At 42.8% G+C, this 21,717-nt stretch overlaps 1 protein-coding gene across 4 annotated transcripts in view; it reads left to right on the forward strand.

Moving 5' to 3' along the window:
* Positions 1-21,717, forward strand: part of LAMA3 (laminin subunit alpha 3) — a 274,575-nt gene that overhangs the window by 31,925 nt on the left and 220,933 nt on the right. For all 4 annotated transcript variants that reach the window (XM_042961482.1, XM_042961481.1, XM_042961480.1 and 1 more), the window contains exon 2: positions 3,681-3,833. In XM_042961482.1, coding sequence (XP_042817416.1) covers positions 3,681-3,833 — 153 coding nt within the window. The remainder of the gene's footprint in view (positions 1-3,680; positions 3,834-21,717) is intronic.

Consider the following 21,717-nt stretch of genomic DNA (forward strand, 5'->3'; position numbering starts at 1 on the left):
CCCACTACTTTAGTGAGGACACTGATCTCCTCCGGGACTGTCACTCCATTGTTGTGCAGGGTGAAGGCCTGGCAGACACAGGCAAGCTCCAAGACAGAAGCCATGGTGCGGGCGAGCGCTGGGTGCGGAGCTAGTCATTGGATGAAGTGAGAGCCCCCCTGACCCCACATGGCCTTAGCTTTCTCAAAAGGACCAAGCACCTTAACAGCAGCTGAAGAACGCCAGGGGTTTTACTAATGACACATGTAGACATGTAGAGATGAACAGAAGGGTTTGGCTTATTTTTGTCACCTAGGCAAAGTTCACTACTAGAAATTCATCTTTTTTATAATTTTTAATTTTTAATTATATTTTATTTTAGAGAGAGAGAGAGAGCACAAGTGGGGGAGGAGGACAGAGGGAGTGAGAGAATCTTAAGCACCTGAGTGTGGAGCCCAACATGGGGCTTGATCCCATGACCCTGGGGTCATGACCTGAGCCAAAATCAAGACTTGGATGCTCAAATGACTGAGCCACTCAGGCGCCCCAGAAATCCATCTTTAACTTATGTATCTGTTATATTAGTTAGCTTGCCAAATATCAGTGTTGACACTAACTTGGATAACTGCAGTGCTCTCTTGCTCAAGAAATTATAATTTTTTGAATACGTACATTCAAATTATTTGTTGTTCACACACTCAAAATTCATATTTTAGTAATTAGCCCTTGATCAGACAATTAGTAGTGCTAAAGCTCTGGAGCCAGTGTTCCTATCCATAATATAACAGGTCACAGTTTGATTTGGGGTAGCAGAAGGAGTAGGGTATCAGCAGAAACAATATGATTCTGAATGAGAGAGACCTTGGAACAGGAACTCTTAGGTTATTGTGAAGGCTATCTTTAAGACCAGTTACAGGAGGGAATGTATGTTACAGACTATCCACAATGTCTAATAAACCAGAGTTGTAGCCCCTCGATGGGGAAGAGAGGTACAGGGTGGTGGACCACATATTTCTGGGGCCCTAGGCTTAAGCTTTGCTTCTACCATTTTACCAGTTGTGTGATTCTTGTGGAAATTACTTAACGTAATTCACTGTGTTTCCTCAACTGTAAAATAGAAGTTATAATCTTAGGGTGCAAATAGGAACTGCATGATGCCCGGTGCATTAAAGGTGCTCTGTAAATGTTCACTTTAATTGTTAACATAATTATTTGAAAATTGAGAATCACCGAAAAAACAAAAAGAATAATCTCCATTCCTTACATCTACGTTATGGAGATGGAGATAAATAGAGGTCATAGGCATCCACATCCTTGGAAGAGATTTGCTTCTAACTGTATATAAATCTTGTAAACTTTGAGGAGTCATAATTTAATTCCCTTATAAATAACTAAATTGGTAAAATTCTCTCTGGAAAAGAATGGGAAAAATAAAGACCATCGAAAGGAAAAATATTGACAGATGTTTAGATGTCTTAGCTTAAATAGTTTTTAATTACACTTTTTATTATAATAGCAACATTTTGTAGAAAGAACCCCCATTTATTCATTTTTTAAATTTTTTTTAATGTTTATTTATTTTTGAGACAGAGAGAGACAGAGCATGAACAGGGGAGGGGCAGAGAGAGAGGGAGACACAGAATCTGAAATGGGTACCAGGCTCTGAGCTGTCAGCACAGAGCCCGACGCGGGGCTCGAGCTCAGAAACTGCGAGATCATGACCTGAGCTGAAGTTGGCCGCTTAACAGACTGAGCCACCCAGGCACTCCTAACCCCCATTTATTTTTAAGAATTGCTGATGGTGGAGCGCCTGGGCGGCTCAGTCCGTTAAGCGCCTTGATTCTTGATTTCGGCTCAGGTCATGATCTCGCAGATTTTGAGTTCAAGTCTCGTGTTGGGTTCTATGCTGATGGTGTGGAGCCTGCATGGGATTCTCTCTCTCTTAAAATAAAGAAATAAACTTAAAAAAAAATCTCTGAAGGGATCTTTCCCGTATTGGGCTTCTGTGATGTGCAGGGCAATGTGCTGGCTGAAGTGTGGTGACAAGGAAGACGCACATGGTCTCTGATCACACGAACTGATGGGGCTGCGTATCCCAGGGTGCTGCTTCTGAGTTCCACAAGTGTCTTCACATAATATCAAAAGATAAAGTTGTATATAAATATATCACCACATATGGGAGAATCCTCAGTTACCCACTAGATGAAAACATTTGGTAGCACATTTTGTTCCACACCAGGATCAAATTTATCTTTGAACACTTAAGAATGAACTTTAGGGGCGCCTGGGTGGCTCAGTTGGTTAAGCGTCTGACTTTGGCTCAGGTCATGATCTTGTGGTTCACGATTTTGAACCCGCGTCGGGCTCTGTGCTGACAGCTCAGAGCCTGGAGCCTGCTTTGGATTCTGTGTCTTCTTCTCTCTCTGCCCCTCCCCTGCTTGCGCCCTGTCTCTCTTTCTCAAAAACCAAACAAAAACATTTACAAAAATTAAAAAAGAATGAACTTTAAAGATGCTTGTCAGGGGGCAGAGCTGCCATTTTGTCGCAGAACATTCTGGAAAGGCTGTGGGTGTAAATTTACTTCTTTATCCCCCTCCTGTATGGTAGTTATGCTCTCAGGTAATTTCACTGGGGAGCAAAGCAGTTTAGTGTGTGAAGCTCACCACTGGATAAGCATGATCCTTGGACCCAGTTAAAATGTATTCAGTATATAAGAAAGGGCCATATATCAGCTTTTCAGGTGGTAATGTCTGTAAAATTCTGCATCACAAACAAAACAAAACAAAACAGAATCAAGAGTTTGCCTCCCCCAAAAGAGTAATTCAGTAAGAAGATGAGATGAAAAAAAATGAAAAAAAAAAAAAGATGAGTTGATATCAGCAGAATCAGAATTCAGTAAAGATGATAATACCAAATAGATATCACTTCAGGTAAGAATGGATTCTCATTTATCTATGGAGTTAACTATCAGCTTCTCACTTTGGTATCCACAGACCAGCTTTTATCTTCCCATTTATCTTTCAGGTCTTGTCTTTGATTACTCACGCTGTTGTTAAACTGGACCTGCTGGCCTCTGTGCCTTTGCTGGTGCTGGTTCCTCTACCTGGAGCACCTTCCCTGTTTGCCGTTCACTGATACTCACCAAAGTCACGTCTACCCTCACCAGCAACTTAATTCTGCCTCTTCCACCTTGTTTTCCGAGCCCATGGAATATGTATCACCTTTGACCCAGAATTCTATTATACTCTTGCTATATCCTTGCCTTACAGTTGTTTGTGTACTTATCGCCTCCACTGAGACTGCAAACGGGGGTTCTCTTTGTATCCTCGTGCCTGACATGGAGATTGCAGAGTAGGACATAAAGAGACATGCAGATAATCTTTGCATGTCAGGTACAACAGATTCGTCTTAAAGTGTCGTCTGGTACAAGAAAAACATAGCTGTAAAAGATGGGAAGATAAGATAAGTATAATATATATCCTAGAATCATGATAAACAGAGGTATAAATGGGTGATATGCTTTAAGATTAAATGAAGACGAAAAAGCCTCACTACTGTCTGCAGAATACATGATGACGAATCTCAACAGCTGACATCTCTGAGCCGTGTGAAGTGGTCTTTGTTTTAGTTGCCTCTTTACTAAATTGATAAGAAAAAATTACTTGAAAATCAAAAAAAGAGCTTTCCTTTTTTCCCCCCAGGGCCAGTTCTGTGACTATTGCAATTCTGAGGACCCCAGGAAAGCACATCCAGTCACCAATGCAATTGACGGATCTGAGCGCTGGTGGCAAAGCCCTCCTCTCTCCTCAGGCACACAGTACAACAAAGTCAATGTCACCTTGGATCTAGGGCAGGTAAGCTACGCTTCCAGCTGGAATGGGGAAAGTTAGTTTGGATCATTGTTTCTGTGGTTATTTCTGATACAATAGTAGTTGTATTTAAAAAATAAGCATCAGTTTTAAGTCATTAATCATTGTGAAGACTGTTATGTGAATATTTGCATCCCTTAACATCCAGTCTGTCACAGTGCAGACTCCCATACCTGTCTATCAAAAGAGTTAAAAACAGTAAAAAATAGTTTTATTGGCAAATATATTTATTATTATTACTTTTTTAATGTTTATTTATTTTTGAGAGAGAGAGAGACAGACACAGAGCATAAGCAGGGGAGGGGCAGAGAGAGACTGTTATTACTTTTGATTATGGTACAGTTCTCACAATATAAAATGCACCATCTTAGTCATTTTTTTAATGTTCATTTTCTGAGAGAGAGAGACAGAGACAGAGACAGAGCACGAGCAGGGGAGGGGAAGAGAGAGAGGGAGACACAGAACCCGAAGCAGGCTCCAGGCTCTGAGCTGTCAGCACAGAGCCCAACGTGGGGCTCGAACTCATGAACTGCGAGATCATGACCTGAGCTGAACTCTGACGTTTAACCAACCGAGCCACCCAGGCACCCCATCTTAGACATTTTTTTAAGTGTACAGTTCAGTTGTGTTAAATTCACATTGCTGTGCAACCAGTCACCAGAATTCTTTTTCATCTTGCAAAACTGGCACTCTGTACCCATAAACAACAACAACTCCCCATTCTCCTTTTTCCCTAGCGCCTGGCAACTACCATTCTACCTTCTCTCTGTGTGAATTTAGCGACCCTGGGTATCTTATGTAAGTGGAATCCTACAGTATTCGTCCTTTGTGACCAGCTTATTTCACATGGCATAATGTCTCCAAGGTTCCTCTGTACTGTAGCAGGTGTCAGTTTCCTTCTTTTTTTTTAGGGTTGAATAATATTCTGTTGTATGTGTGCACCACATTTGTTTATACATTCATCTGTCCGTGGACACTTGAGTTGCTTCCACCTTTTGGCTATTGTGAGTAATGCTGCTATGAACATGGGTGTGGCTAAGATTTAAAAAAAAAAATTTTTTTTAACGTTTATTTATTTTTGAGACAGAGAGAGACAGAGCATGAGTGGGGATGGGGCAGAGAGAGAGGGAGACACAGAATCTGAAACAGGCTCCAGGCTCCGAGTGGTCAGCACAGAGCCCGACGCGGGGCTCGAACTCATGGACCGTGAGATCATGACCTGAGCCGAAGTCGGATGCTTAACCGACCAAGCCACCCAGGCACCCCAAGATATTTTTATAGCATTTCCCAGAAATCTTGATTCTGTGGACATCGACTACCATAGTTTTTGGCTTTGTTTGGCCAGCTGGTCCACAAGAAAACCTGGTTTCAGTCTTCTCCAGTGGTATGGTAAGATGGCCCTGAGGATGCCTTCCTCTTGGCACACATGGCCAGTGTAATCCCCTCTCTTTTGAGTGTGGCAGCACTATAATGGAAGTCACTCCTGTGGTAAAGTGGCATTATATGGCAAAAATGAAGGGATTTTGCACATATGTTTAAGGTCCCAAGTCAGTTGATCAAAAGGGAGATTATCTTTGAGGATTTCTCCTAATGAGGGGAGCTCTTAAAAGGGACTGGGACCTACCCGAATGAAGAGATTTGAAGCATGAGAAAATTTCCTGCTGACCTTGAACAGGAAAACTGCTATGTTATAAACTACCTGTGGAGAGGGCCACGTGGCAAGGATCTAAGAATGTTCCAGAAGCTGGGAGCAGCCCCATCCAACTGCTAGGAAAAAAGCGGGAACCTCAATCCTACAACTGTAAGAAACTGGATTCTGCCAACAACATGTACAAACTTGGGAGTGGGTCTTTCCAGGCATCTGGTGAATGCTTTGAATGCAGCTGCCATGCCCGGACTCCTGAAATACAGAACTGAAAGATAGTAAGTGGCTTTGGCTTAAGCCACTAAATTTGTGTTCATTTGTTAAGCAGCAATAGAAAAACGGATGCACCTTCTTCTTTCCCCTTTCAGACTAGAGGGTGCCTTCTGTCTATTTCATTCTGTTCCTTCAACAAATATTTATGTCAGGCCCTGGTCTAGGTATTTGTGTTACATAAAAGAACCAAAGAGATGGAGATTCATTTCCTCATATAACACACTGACATTTAGTTGTGGGAGACAGCCAACAAAAATATACATTAGTAAGTACAATATGTTAGAAGCTGATGAGAGCTATGGAAAAAGTGAAAAAGTAGATTGGGGTAAGATCATGAGGGCCAGGGACAAGGGTGGTTTGCAGTTTTAATTAGGATGTTCAGGAGAGGGTTTGTTGAACAAAGACTGGAAGCAGGTGAAGGTATTCATCATGCAGCTATCAGTCACCCAGACAAAGGGAACAGCCCTGCAGAGTCCCTAAGGTGGGAGCTTGTCTGGAAAGTATCAGGACAGCATGGAGGCCAGGGTGGCTGGAGCAGAGTCAGGGAGGGGGAAGTGGTGAGAGAAAAGGCCAGAAAGAGAACAGACAGGGCCAGATCAAGTAGGGCCCCTAGGCCACAATAAGGACTTGGACTCTTCATGTGAAACGAGAGCCATTACAGAGTTTCAAGCAGAGGAATGATCTCATCTGATTTATATTTAAAAAGGATTTCTGTGGCTGTTCTGTTGAGGATTATCAGGGAGCAAGAGTAGAAGCCAGTCAGGAGAGTGTCCTCATAATCCACAAGAAAGATGCCAGTAGTGGCAGTGAAAGTGGGTGATTGTGTCCCAGATACATTTTGATACTAGAGCTTCCATGCTTTCCTAATGAATTGAATGTGGAGACAGAAGAGAGGATTCAGGGATGATTCCTAAGACTTTTGGTCTGAGCAACTGGAACTGCTGTTTGCAGAGATGTTGGAGACTCAGGGACAGTTTTGTGGACATGTGGACACTGAAATACTCTTTGGATGTGCAAGTGGAGGTGTGGACTAAGCACACCTTAGTGTGAATATGAATCTGGGAAGATATGAATCTGGGAAGCTGGCTGGGCTGGAAGAGACATTTGTTATGGATTTCACTAGATTTTATTATATTCGGGATCTCTTAGCTTATTGAATCTGTATATTTATACCTTTCATCATCTTTGGGCTATTTTCAAAAAACCTTTATTCCTTCCTTCCTTTTCCAGCTTTATTGAGGTATCATTGACAAATAAAATTTTATGTGTTTTTTAAAAATATTTATTTGTTTATTTTGAGAGAGAGAGAGAGCACAAGTACAGGAGGGGCAGAGAGAGGAAGTCCCAAGCAGGCTCTCACGACTGTGAGATCATGACCTGAGCTGAGATAAAGAGTTAGATGGTTAACCGACTGAACCACCCAGGTATTCCAGTAAAATTGTGTGTGTTTTAAAGTGTAAAATGTGATGATTTAATAACCATATACTTTGTGAAATGATTACCATGATGAAGTTGATTAACACATTCATCACCTCACATACTTATCTTTTTGTGTGTGCATGTGTTGAGAACACTTAAGATCTGCCCTTTTAATAAATTTCGGATATACAATACCATATTATTAACTATAGATACCATGTTGTACATTAGACTCCTTAGTTCTGGGAACTAAGACTGGTACCCTTTGAACAACATCTCCTGACTTCTCCCATCCCCCAGCCCCTGGTAACTACCATTCTACTCTCTGTTTCTATGAGTTCAACTTCTCTCTTTTTGGGATTCTGATGATATTAATGTCAGATATTTTATTATTGTTCCATAGGTCCCTGAAGCTCTTTTCATTTATTTTTTCAGTTGGTTTTCTCTCTTGTTTTTCAGATTAGGTCGTTGTATTGCTTTCCCTTCAAATTCCCTGATTCCATTCTCTTTCATATTTGTTCTCCTATCTAGCCCATTTAGTGTGTTTTTAGTTTTAGTTATTGTATTTTTTCAGTTATATAATTTCCATTTGTTTTTTTTTATGTCTTCTATTCCTTGGCTGAGATTTTAGTAAAACCTTGGTTTGTGAGCATAATTCATTCTGGAAACATGCTTGTAATCCATAATCACAAGTACGTGTACATCAAAGAGAATTTCAAGAACCATTGGCTTATTTGTGATCATGTGACACGTGACATCATGTAATACTTGTATTGCAGGACATTGCTTGTTTATCAAGTTAAATGTATTATAAATGTTGTTCTTCTTGTGGAACACTTGCAGAACAAGTTACTTGCAATCCAAGGTTTTACTGTATTTTCATTTACTTCAAGAATATTTGTACTCTCTCACTGAAGCATTTTTATGATCGCTACTTTGAAGTTTTTGTTGGGTAATTCTGTCATCTGTTTTCTCATCTCTTCTTGGGGTCTGTTGATTGTTTTTTCTCATTCAAATTGTTATTTTCCCCTGGTTTTTGGTATGATGGTTTTGGTATGATTTTCAGTTGTATTCTGGACATTTTAGATATTATATTAGGAGACTCTGAATCTGGGGCACTTGGCTGTTTCAGTTACTTAAATGTCTGACTCTTGGTTTTGGCTCAGGTCATAATCTCATGGTCGTAATATTAAACCCCGTGCCAGACTCTGCACTGAGCATGGAGCCTGCTTCAGATTCATTCTCTCTTTCTCTCTCTTTCTCCCTCCCTCCCCTGCTCATGTTCTCTCCGTCTCTCTCAAAATAAATAAATAAAATCTTTTTAAAAAGGAGACTCTGAATCTATTTAAATCTTTTGCCTTAGCAGATGGTCGCCCTGTTTAGGTTTGATATGTAGGTCCTGGCCTGTTTTTACAGGCTGTGGTTTCAATGACAATTTGGTTTTCAGAACTGGTGCATACTATTCGAGTCTGCTTTGTTCATCTGGTGCCTGGGTTCCTGCTTGGTTCCTATTACTGCTGCCTATGGAGCCAGAATGAACTTCTCCTGATCCAGTAACACTTAATAGGGGTTGAGACTGACCTTCAGGGCAGAGAATGCTTCCCCAGTGCACTGTCCAAGGATGCCTGGTGCTGAAATAGACATTTGGAAATTGATGGCATATAGATGGTGTTAACCTGTGAGCATGAGAGTGAGAAGAGGAGAGGATCTAGGGTTGAGCCCTGGGGTGCTCCAAGATTAAGAAGTCCTGGGAAAGAGAAGTAAGCAATACAGAAGACTGGTACGGAATGACAGATGGGAGGACAACCAAGAGAGTGTGGTGTCCTAAAGCCAGGTGAAGAAAGTATATCAAAAATGAGGGAGTCTTACAGCTCTATAATACAAAGACAGAGAGCCTAGTTTTGAAAAAATAGGCAAAGGATCTGAACAGACAGTTTTCCAAAGAAGATACACGAATGGTCAATAAACAGATGAAAAGACGCTCAGCATCATAAGCCATCAGGGAAATGTAAGTTAAAACCATAATGAGATACCACTTCACACTCAGCAGGTGGCTATAATCCAAAAGATAGATAATAGCAAGTACTGATGAGGCTCTGGAGAAATTGGAACTCTGATACATTGTTAGTGGCAAAATAAAATGGCACAGATGCTTTGGGAAACAGTTTGGTAATTCCTCAAAAAGTTAGACACAGAGTTACCATCTGACCCAGCAATTCCACTCCTAGTTATATACCCAAGGAAAATGAAAACATATATACACAGAGAAACTTGTTTCTAAATGTTTATTATAGCATTATTTGTAATAGCCAAAAAGTGGGAACAATTCAAATGTCAATCAGTTGGTGGATAAATAAACCAAATATTCATATCCATACAATGGAATATTATTCAACAATAAAAAGGAATGAATTTCTGATGGATGCTACAACACGGATGAACCTTGAAAACATTCTGCTTGACAGAAGCCAGTCACAAAAGACCATGCATCATATGATTCTATGTATATGAAATACACAGATAAGCAAGTAGCTTAGTGGCTGCCTATGGCTGGGGGTTTTGGAGGGAATTGAGAGATGACTCCAAGGAGGTATGGTTTGTTTTGGGGGAGACAGATGAAAATTGAATATGATTGATTGGACAACCCTGTGGACATACCAGAAACATTTGGACTTTATATTTTAGATGGGTGAATTGAATGGTATGTGAATTACACTTCAGTGAAACTGTGAAACAACAAGAAAGAGTTCATGAAAAGAGAGTATCAAGGAAAAAAAATAGACCGTGTCAAATACTACGTCAAGTAACATAGGACAGGTGATGACTGATAATTTGCCATTGGATTTGCTAATCTGGAGGTCATTGGTGGCTTTGATGATAGGATTGAAAACCTAACGGTAGGAAGATTGAGAGAGAATGTGAAAGGAAACGAAACTTGTACAGAAATCTTTTTTTTAAATGAAATTTATTGTCAAATTGGTTTCCATACAACACCCAGTGCTCATCCCAAAAGGTGCCCTCCTCAGTGCCCATCACCCACCTCCCCCCTCTCCCCCATCAACCCTCAGTTTATTCTCAGTATTTAAGAGTCTCTTATGGTTTGCCTCCTTCCTACTTTGAGGAGTTCTGAAACAATGAGGAGAAAGAAATGGGGGAAGAGCTATTGAAAGTCAGGCCAAGAAAAGACTGGTAACTGATTCATAATAGGAAATATACACAACACTAACACTGATACTAATGATAGTACTAATAATACTAATGTTAAACTAATCTTTCTGCTGGCCATAGTTGTACAGAGAATACAGTTCATCTAGGAAATACTGCCTTGACCAGATGCCTGCTCTCAGCGCTTCTGCTGGGGCTGTAGACCCATCGACCTGCAGGGTGCTTTCCTTGAGAGGCTTTCGTTGGTGGGTGAGGCTGCAGGAACCCTTGCACACTGCTGGTAGGAATGCAAACTGGTGCAGCCACTGTGGAAAACAGTATGGAGATACTCCCCAAAATTAAAAATAGAATTACCGTATGATCCAGTAATGCCACTATTGGGTATTTATCCACAGAATGAAAACACTAATTTGAAAACATACATGCACCCCTATGTTTATCGAAGCGTTATTTACAGTAGCCAAATTATGGAAGCAATCGATAAGTGTACATTGATAGATGATTAGATAAAGATGTGGTATATATACACAATGAAATATTATTTAGCCATAAAAATGAATGAAATCTTGGCATTTGCAACATTATGGATGGATCTAGGTAGAGAGTGTAATGTTAAGTGAAATAAGTCAGTCAGAGAAAGACAAATACTGTATGATATCACTCATATGTGGAATTTAAGAAACAAAACAAATAAAGAAAAAGACAAAACCAAATTCTTAACTATAGAGAACAAACAGATGGTTACAAGAGGGAAGGTGGTTGGGAGGATGGATGAAACGGGTGAAGGGGATTAAGAGTATACTTACCATGATGAGTAGTGAGTAATGTACAGAATTGTTGAATCACTATATTGTACACATGAAACTGATGTAACACTGTATGTTAACTATACTTCAGTTAAAAAGAAGGAAAACATTTATCCCAAAAAAAGCATTGCTTGAAAGCAGTCAAAAGGCAATGCATCCCACAGACTGGACCTTGAATGACACACTGAGATTTCTTGGAAGGAGTGTGTTATCTTCATTTTAGTTGGTGACAGTTTGGTGATAGAAGGGCTCTCCACCTCTTTAGACCATATGTTATGTTAAATTAGGCCTCTCCTAAGAGTATTTTCACCGACAATTTTCATCTTAGGTAATTCAGGAAGACCTTGGTTTGAAAGACTCTGTAAGCGCAATTTCAACTATGAATTAGTCTTATCCCTCTAATAACTCACCTCGGCCATGAATTCAGTAGAGATTTTACCTGTAATGACCAGAATTTACCTTAATTAGGCCAGTTATTTAATTGAAGATTTTTGTAGTTAACCGGGAATTTTAACCCATCAAAACGATGTGTACCTATCATTACCAATGCCTGCTGGATTTACTCTTTCTACCCTAAAGCTATTTTTAAAAACTTACCTTTTATTTTATTTTTTTAATGTTTATTTATTTTTGAGAGAGAGAGAGGGAGAGAGTGAGAGAGTAAGCAGGGGAGGGACAGAGAAAGAGGGAGACAGAATCTGAAGCAGGCTCCAGGCTCAGAACTGTCAGCACAGAGCCTGACGTGGGACTTGAACTCACAAACGGTGAGATCATGACCTGAGCCAAAGCCAGGTGCTTAACCGACTGAGCCACCCAGGCGCCCAAAAAACTTACCTTTTTTTTTTTTTTTAATTTTTTAACATTTATTTATTTTTGAGAGACAGAGACAGAGCATGAGCATGGGAGGGGCAGAGAGAGAGGGAGACAGAGAATCTGAAGCAGGCTTCAGGCTCCAAGCTGTCAGCACAGAGCCCGACCCGGGGCTCGAACTCCCAAACTGTGAGATCACGACCCGAGCCAAAGTCAGACGCTTTACTGACTGAGCCACCCAGGCGCCCCAAAAAACTTACCTTTTAAAAGCACCCTTTTGATGTACTGAAAAATCCCTAACTAAGACAGTTGGATTAAAGAACATATACCAGCATAGGAACAATTTAGCAGCTTGCTGGCTGCTGACAGACATTAGCCATGGCCTCCTTCTGCATGAAGATTGTGTTCACCCAGCCTCTGACCCACTGGGGAGGCTCTTCTGAAGGGGGGTTGATTGATGGTGGATTCTGGAGCTGGCTCACCTTGGTTTGCATCCTGGTGCACTGCTTACTCGCTGTGTGACCCTGAGCAATACACTTGACTGCTCTGTGCTACAGTTTCCTCATTTATAAAGGGAGCTAATAATCATCCTTATCTCGTAGGATTGCCGTGAGGTTTGAATGAGTTAACTGCTTCATTTTTAAACCTCTTGGACCAGTGGTTTCTAAATAAATTTTATTTAATAAAGTAAATTTCAATAGACGCTCATTATTAAACAGACTGAGTACTTCTGCTCCTCTAGAAAATACTGTATACGAAAATGCAGAGAATACTCTAGAAAAGCTACTAGAAACAGGAAAAGCAGCATAAATTATGTCAGGCTGAAGATGTTTCTTTCTGTTTGTGCTCAGTTAGTTTTTGTCTTGTAAGATTCGTATTGTATGCCTGGTTGGGGGATCCCTGTTTTCTTCTTTGTGCTGGAATTAACCATGAAAATGTCTCTGAGAGGTTAGATTTCAGAACCGAATAGTGACCTATAGACTTTAGATGGAGGGAAGTGTGAATTCTGATGCGTAGTTGGGAAATAAAACATAGACTCTAAACTTATTTTTACCACATCACTTTTTTTTCCAGTTACTGAGAAACAACATTTGATTTCGATGTGCTGTGGTCAGTTTGACAGCTTATGTTGTCATGAGGGAGGTCACTTTTCTCTGTCTCCTTTTGGAATGTTTGGTGGTTTTCATTGTTATTTTTCTTGGACAATGCAGTTTGACAAAAGCATCACCTTCAGGACTCGGTCTTTAGGGGCACTTTTCCCCTTACAAGGTGGCAAATGTATGAAGTTTCTGTGATTAACTAGAGGCAGGGCCACTTAACGAGGCTGTTCTAGTTCATCTGATGATACTGTATTCATCAGTTTTAGGCTATAGGATAAGAACACAATTACTTATAGGAAACTTTCATCTCATCTGGCCAAATAGAATGAGGTCAGCTTCTTAGCCTGTGTATAGACCAGCTGGGAAGTGTAGGATTTAATGTCCCCAGGGACATCCCTCAACCCAGCAGAAAAATTCCCCGTTTCTCTGCCTCTCCAAGGCAGGGTTCTTCAGAGTGTCTCCACCAGAATTGAGCCCCAGTTGGCCCTGGTAAGAATCTGCCATAGACATAGCAGCCACTGGCTTTTCTCCCTTTTCTGTGTCCCCCTCATTCCCAATTTATGCTTCTTGAGATCAACTCCCAAATAAACTGCCTGTACCCAGTCTTTGTCCTGGAGCTGGCTTTAGAGCGGACCCAAACAAAGACAAGGAAGAAAGGGGGCTTAGGCCGAGACCCTGAACACCCCACATGTGTCCACACAAGCAAACACTATTAAAAAGTTATTTAAAATGTCATAAGTCAGAAAATTCAGGAAATGTTTCTAACATTCTCAGGTTAAATAACAAAGGAAACAGCATTATAACTTTTAAAGAAAAGGAGAGGTCATAGAGAAATTTGTCATTACTCTACCTGTTCTTTCATGAACTCAGCATAGACAGTCAACTCCCCAGGGGCCAGATGCAACTATAGGATCCAACCATCCAGGAGTGAATATGTATGTAGAAGGCCTTCTAGAGTCTTTGTTGTGGTTGTTGTTGTTTCCTGGTCAACTTTTGTGAGAATTTGGTGGATAAACCCAAGACATTCTTTGTAGCCTTTGTTAGTTTGAACGCCGATGGGAGGAAGGCCTGGGCTGTTTTCTGGCTCTTCTTGGGCTAATGGGCTTTGGACGTTAAATCGATTCTAGGGATGCCAGGCAGATGAGGTCACTAAAAGTCTGACTCATTTGGGTTCCTGGTTGGATACGGTTCAATCCAGAAAGTAGATGACTCTAGGATTTGACCCAGTCTTTTAGATTCCTCAGGAATTGTCTAAGACTGTAAGCTTCAGAAAGACAGGGACTGTGCTTTCTTTTGTTCACTATGTGATGTTCTGCTCCCAACATCTTGCCCAGTTTTCAGCACATCGTAGATGTTCAGTAAATATACTGAGTGAGTGTAGAGTGAAACCAGGATGACTCAGGGTCAGTCTGGATTTCCCAGGGCATAGTACTAATGGAAGGATGTTGCTGTGAGACCAAATCTCTGGGCAAACCACTCTTGGCTCTGTAATTAATTAGATGGTTGGTTGCACTTATGACACTTGGGTCTCTTTGCAACATCATTTAAGTGTTCTAGACAATAACATAATTGGACGATCTAGATCTTATTCAGAACAAATTTGTAATTTGTAAATATTCTATTAACAAACATAAAATCATGGGACTCAACCTTTGGGAGCAAATAATTTGTTAGTGGATAAGAAAAGGGGCCAACTAAGCCTCCTGGGCTACTGGGGATGCAATTTTATTCTTTATGCTAATTCTTTATCCTTTATGTAGTAACCTAAAAATGTTAATTGCCTTTAAAGTGCCTTAAAATTATTTTTAATGTTTATTATTATTATTAATTTTTTTTTTGAGAGAGAGAGAGAGAGAGAGACAGAGCATGAGCAGGCAAGGGGCAGAGACAGAGGGAGACACAGAAACTGAAGCAGGCTCCAGGTTCTGAGCCGTCAGCACAGAGCCTGACATGGGGCTCAAACTCACAAAACATGAGATCATGACCCGAGCTGAGGTCGGACATTTTACTGGCTGAGCCACCCAAGTGCCCCCCTTTAAAATGCCTTTTAAGTAATGTATATGTTACAAAGAAGCTGGCACTATGGAATTTTCTTTTTACATGTGAAAAACTGCAAGGAAGCTGAGTGGATCCAGAGCAACAAGCAATCCCTGAGATGTCAACTTTGTTTAGTTCTGTGCATCACTCTTTCAAATAGCATTGATAATATATGTTAAGTAAATAGATTCCAAGCTCCTTAAACACTGTTAGAGGAAACAGTGTCTGGGAAATTATTATTTTTAAAAAATTTTAATGTTTGTTTATTTTTGAGAGAGCATGAGCAGGAGAGGGGCAGAGAGGGAGGGAGACACAGAATCTGAAGCAGGCTTCAGGCTCTGAGCTGTCAGCACAGAGCCCGACTCGGGCCTCAAACTCACAAACCACAAGATCATGACCTGAGCTGAAGTCGGAGGCTTAACAGACTGGGCGCCACCCAGGCGCCCCTGGGAAGCCATTTCTGAACTAAAACTAAATATTCTTTGGCCATACTGGCTACTTTTCAGTACCTTTTTTCCCCAGTTGATATAGTTTTCTTTTCAGTTGATGTTGAGAAGAATCTACTCACTTCCTCAAGCCATAAAATAAATCAACATTTACTCTGTGTATTACTTAAAGTTACTTAAGATTGAAACAGATAAATCCTGACTCTGGTAGCTAAATACAATGCAAGCTTATTTTTCATTCATGTGACCATTCAGGCATAACTGACCTTGGCCAGGTAGCTCCCCTGAAACAAGGGTTCAAAGACTCAGACTCCTTCCATGTTTGGTCTCCACCATCTTCAATATTCGTTTGCTAAGATTGCTCTGGAGGCTGTCTCCATTCTGGCCAGTGGGAATGAGAAAAGATGGTGGAAGATTATGTGTGGGAGGTTTTTATGGGCAAGGCTGGGGGTGGCATAGTCTTATTCTGGAAATTCTTTCTTTTCCTGAGTTTATTTATTTATTTTGAAAGAGAGAGAGTAGGAGAGGGACAGAGAGAGGAGGAGAGAGAATCCCAAGCAGGCTCCTTTGCTGTCAGTGCAGAGCCTGATGCTGGGCTCCATCCCACAAACTATGAGATCATGACTTGAGCCCAAACCAAGAGTTGGATGCTTAACTGAGCCACCCAGGCGCCCCTTATTCTGGAAATTCTTATTCCGTTGGTTAAAACTCAGTCACGTGGACCCACCTAATGGCACAGTAGGCCAGGAAAGTAGTCTAGCTGGTGCCCACAAAGAGGAAGTGAGCTTTCTAACCAGGGAAGCAGTCTCTTCCACGGTGTGCTGCAGGTGGCTCCAATCAGTTGGGTGAGCTGATTCTGTGAATCTTCCCAGCTCTGTACCCAGTGAGAGCACTTAGGCTACAGAAATGGCAACTGATAACAATCAGGGCTTTTCTTCCAAGAGCTAGTTCACAAGCACACCACTCGTTGAATCCTTTCTGCATCCCACCGTTTCCCCCTCCCGCCCTTCTTACCATCGGATTATTACATCTTGCTCCTTAATATGGCGGAGCCAGTTCCACTCCATCAATACCACGCTACCCTAGTTTGGTCCTTGCTCTTCCTGCAGTTAGCCCACGAGTCTTCTAACCAGATCCCAGCCTCAGGTAACTGAGGTATCACCTGCTGGAAACCTTCTCTTGCTTCCTGCTTCCCTCTGGGGCTGTCTCTGTGTACTCTGAGGTACTTGCTAGGCTGTATTGTGAAGGTGCAGAACACCATGAGCTCCTTGAGGTCATGGGCCATGAGTGTAGTAGTCTTCTTCTTATCCACAGGGTTTCAACGTCCTGGAATGTACTACGTCCTCAGGACATGCGAAATTACATGGGAAGAAAAATTCCAATACGGTTCTTTTTCACATTACCCATCTTGTTATATGTCTTGCTATAACTATGAACAGCTCTGTTTTATTTTTTAAAGATCCCCAACATTTACATTTGCTAGTTTCCATATAAACAGCACAAGGATAACAAACATAACAGAAAATGAGTTAAATATTTCCTTCCAAAATGCTCAGTAGGCTGTAGGCAGACAACATAAATCCAAGAGACAGAAGCAGGAATAGAAATGGTACTAGGAAGCAGCAACACTGTTCTTCTGGAATTTTCTCCCAAACTCTCTACAGATAGAAGTTAATATGATAAAGTGATAAACATAGGTCACTGTGACCTCCCCCCCCCCTTGGTGACTCTTGCCAGATAACCTTGTGTCATACACTGTTATGACTGTGACATTGGCTGTGTCCAAGGACCAAGGTCATTGTGCAGTTGACGGAGGGATCTTTCTTGTCAGGCAGAGTGATAAGCAGGATTGGGCATCCCTTGGGAAGGTGAAGCCTTCAGTGCAGGGACAGGTGCTAGAGCGGGCAGCCTCCCACCTGCTGAATCAGCCCACACTGTATTCTCTCATGAAGTTAGACCACAAACGTAACACTCGAGGTTGGTTTCTTGAGAACCCTCAGGATCATGGTTCATGCCAAGGAGAGAAAAAATAAACAGAAACAAAGTCCTCGGTGCCTTTTAGAAAAGGTTAATCCTGTTTCTCTGAGGGTTGGCCATGCAGTTAAGAAGACAGAAGGAAGACTGTGTGCCAGGCAGTGATAATGAGTAACGTGGAGCCAGGAACCAAACAGGAAGGAAAGTCACTTTGGCTCCTTGAGCAGAACTCAGGCCACTGTGCCAACCTTTGTGTGTATGGAGGTGGTCAGGGTGGGAAAGAGACCAAGGCGTGGGGCCCGGGAGGGCTGGGGCCAGGTATCTGAGCGTGGGGAGGGTTCACTGACTGTGGCTAGAGATGCTTGTGAACGATGCAGGTGATGTGCTTTGACCCTTTTGAAACATGAGACAGGTGTGGAATCTTATTATTATTACCCAGAGAGACCGTCACTGATGCCCTTCCTTCTCTCCTTTTTCTGCACTTCCCATAAGCCTACGCTGCTTTTATCTCTTCTAAGCGAGTAAAGTAGATACAGTGACACTAAAGTTCTGGAAGCTCTGTGCTGATATTGTATCATCCCAGAATGTTTTCATGAAAAAAATTACTATCTATTTTTGTCATAGAACTGCTACTTGTAAGAATTTATCCTAAGGAAATAATGAAATAAATGCTCAAAATGTTTGAGCAAGGGAGCATTTTTTGGTAATAACGTAGCTGGGAAACAATCTCGTGTCCAATAAGAGGGCATGGATTCATGCAGTGGGTCATCAAACGTTAGAATGATGCCATCGAGGGGGCCTTCACTGACAGGGCTGTCATGACATGACATGGCACGTCTGTCCTCAGTTGTGAAGAGATCAAACTGTATGTAAGCTGTATACATGGCACGGTATGTTTACCTTGTGTATGTAAGCCAAGAAAAAAGAAAAGAGAGAATCTAAAGTACTAAGAATGCTTCTCCTTGGATGGTGGGGTTCTTGGTGAGTTTTACTTTCTTCTGTAAATCCCATTTACACTGTACTTCATGTTGATGTTCTGGGTTATTTCCTACATATACAAATCTGGCTTCGTAGCTTTCTCTCTGTGTGACCCTGGACCCCCTAGTTAATGTCTCCAGGGAAGTTTCTTCATCTGAAATTTGGGGATGAACCTAGTACCACCCTCGTAGGGTTGTTGTGAGGAATTAAGAAAGTGATATTGAAAAAACTTCTAGAACTTTTAGCACTGTGAGAACTCAGCCCATGTCAGCTATTATGTCTGGTTTTTCTTTCCCCCCGATGGGCTTGTACATAAGGACAATAAAGCTGATTGGGAAAATATTTCCTTTTGGGAAAACAGAAGAGTTCAACACAGAAAAGACAAAAGGAACAATTATTCCTGGTAGGATCTGAGATCAAAAAGCTTACCTGACATTTTCCTGATGCCTTCCATCCCCCTCATGTAAGTTTCTGACCACTTTATCCCAAGTGAGGTCGCCCCGTGAGAGATCTTTAAATGGCAACAGAATCAGAAAAATGCCCAGTAAATGGAAATTGATGTGTTTTTTTTTTTTTTTTGAAAGAGCCTATTTTATTCCTTAGCTGATCTTGGAAACTATTTTATGTTTCTTCCCTTGTGAAACTTTTGTGATTTCAGGCATATTTTGGCTTGAAATCATGGCAGTTTTCCTCTTACTATTATTGGCAAGCATATATAAGGAAAAACTGAATTTCACAAATTCTTGATGTTTCCAATGAAAGCTCAAGTTAAATATAATGTCTCAGGGGAATCCGCAGGCCCGATGCCCCCTCTCCTCCGCAAGCTGTCTTCCAGGGCACCGGCCTCAGCCCCATGGAGTCCCGGCTCCTACCTAAACCCAGTGACCCTGGAGCCCCCCGCCACCCCCCCACCTGGCAAGCGACCAAACTACCTTCGTTTATTCTTTCTTCCTGATGCCTCTTCTTTCCCTATTCCAGTTTCTACGGTTCTCTTCACTTTTGCTTTTTCACTTTGCATTCTTCCATTACATTTCCTAACTTAAACCTAATCAGACTAGCACCTTTTCTTGTGGTCACTGCCAGCCTTCAGGAAAGAGCTGTGCGTGTGTGTCCCCAGCTGCCCTCCCAGCCCCACAGTGGGAAGGTCAGGGCTCCTCCCCCAAGAGGCTCAGCTCCACCAAGACCAAGCAGACCGCCTGGCTACAGCTGTGGCCACAGGTGGCCTCCTGGCACAGGTAGTGTGGGCAGCCCACCTCCCCAGGGCTCCTGCAGCTGCTTCCAGACCAAAGGGGCTGGGTCTCATTTCCCCCATGTCCTGCTGGTGTTGCAATTCCTACTGCTTTACACGGGCTGTTTTCTTGGCCGCGTAACCTACAGACAAGGCTGCTTCGGGCTCCTTTCTCTCTAACTCAACAGCAAGCTCCTGTGCTATTTGCACTTCTCTCTTGGACTCTCAAACCACCAAGGTAAACATTCTACAGCTGAGGAATTCCCGACTCGGTACACCGTGCATGATGTGCTCCGCTCTATATGCTTTAAGCTCCCTGAGCGATGAGATGGTATGTTTACCTTTGTAGGTTCTCAGCCTCACAGAATACTGGGGTGGAGTATTTGGTTCTTACCCCTGCCTTTCACAGTCATCCTAGCGCAACAGACTCTGGTCTCTGATCCTTCACACTGCCCCTTACAAGCAGTGTTGCGGAGCTCCCGGAGAGATGGAGGGGGCTGGGGCCGGGGAGCCTGGGGGCTGGGAGATGCAGGGCAATCTCTTTCCGCTCAGGGAAATCTGAGACCCGAATCCCCAGATCCACAGCAGCGTGAATTGAGGCTGGCGTCGGCCAGAGGGTGCGGGTGGGCAGGGCAGTGGGGCAGTTAGTGAGAGCGCGGGCCTGGGGCCCGGCGGGGGTGAGCTGGGGTGTGTGGAAGGCAGCGTCCAACCTCAGTGCTGGGGGAGCCAGGGCAGGGAGACTGGGTGGAGGGCAGCTGTTTTGCAAATGCCTGCATTTCAGGGGCAGGGCATCTCCCTCACGCTGCACAGGCCTGGGCAGGGCTGGACCCGAAAGGCCTAGCATTTAGGACAGGTGTGTCTGGCACCTTGCCCGGGCTGCCCCGACTTGCCCCTGTTCGCGGGCTGCTGTTTAAACTCATTTTTTCCTGCCTTCCTTTGTCCACTTCTGCCAGTCCGTGTGTGCCTCCCCACCCCCACTGTCCCCACAGCTACACAACCCACCACCCGTTCACATCCCCATCCCCCAAACCCTGCTCCTTTTCAGCCTGGGCAGCTCCCATCCTTCCTGCTCCAAGTGTAGTCTTTGCACCAGCTGCACTGGCATCCACTGGGAGCCGGCAAGAAATGCAGAGTCCTGGGCCCCTGAACGCGCACCTCTCGGACTGGAATCTTCATTTAAGTCTCCTCAGCTGGGTCACGAGCGCGCTAAGACTTAAGCAGTGCCGCTTGGAGCAGTGTTCCTCAAACCATCTGTGACAAAGGACGCGTTTTATTTATTAACATTTCGGATCTGTCACAGACCAGGAAACAATAAAAATGAATTCTTAGGAAAAAGGAAATGAAAAATAAAACCTAAAGACATACAAAATACAAGGCCCATTAAAGAAATTAGATAGAGGGATGCCCAGGTAGCTCAAGCGGTTGAGTGACTTGATTTCGGCTCAGGTCCTGATCTCACGGTTCATGGGATCCAGCCCTGCGTCAGGCTCTGCACTGTGTGTGCTCTCTCCTTAAAATAAATAAATAAACATTAAAAAAAAATTAGACACAAAAGACTCCACCTTATTCTTTCAAATTGTTACAAAGGTTTCAGAATGCTTCCTCTGCATTTCTCCCCTTGTTTACCAGACAGCCCAGGGGCCACGTTCTGAAGTGTTGCTCTAAACCACGCAGGGCAAATTTTCTTCCAAGGGACCAATGCCCATTGCGTCCCATCCTCAGAAGTCACCTTTCTGTGACCTTAAGACTCTTCTTTGGCTCAGATTTGGTCGTGCAGTTCCAGATACTTAATTATTTAAGACTATAGCCCTAGGCCTCTTGTGACCTAGATGGTCCCTTTACCCCCCCTCCCTCCGTCCCTCCACTCTCCCCACCCTGCTCCGTGCCTGGTGCAGTGAGCTTCGAGGACAGCCCCTGCCCTGGGGCTTCTGGCACAGTTGGCCAGTGGGAGGTACAGAAAAGTGCTCAGCTGAGAGAAGGGGAGGAGA

Source organism: Panthera tigris, chromosome D3 (genome assembly GCF_018350195.1).
Source record: "Panthera tigris isolate Pti1 chromosome D3, P.tigris_Pti1_mat1.1, whole genome shotgun sequence".
NCBI lineage: Eukaryota > Metazoa > Chordata > Mammalia > Carnivora > Felidae > Panthera > Panthera tigris.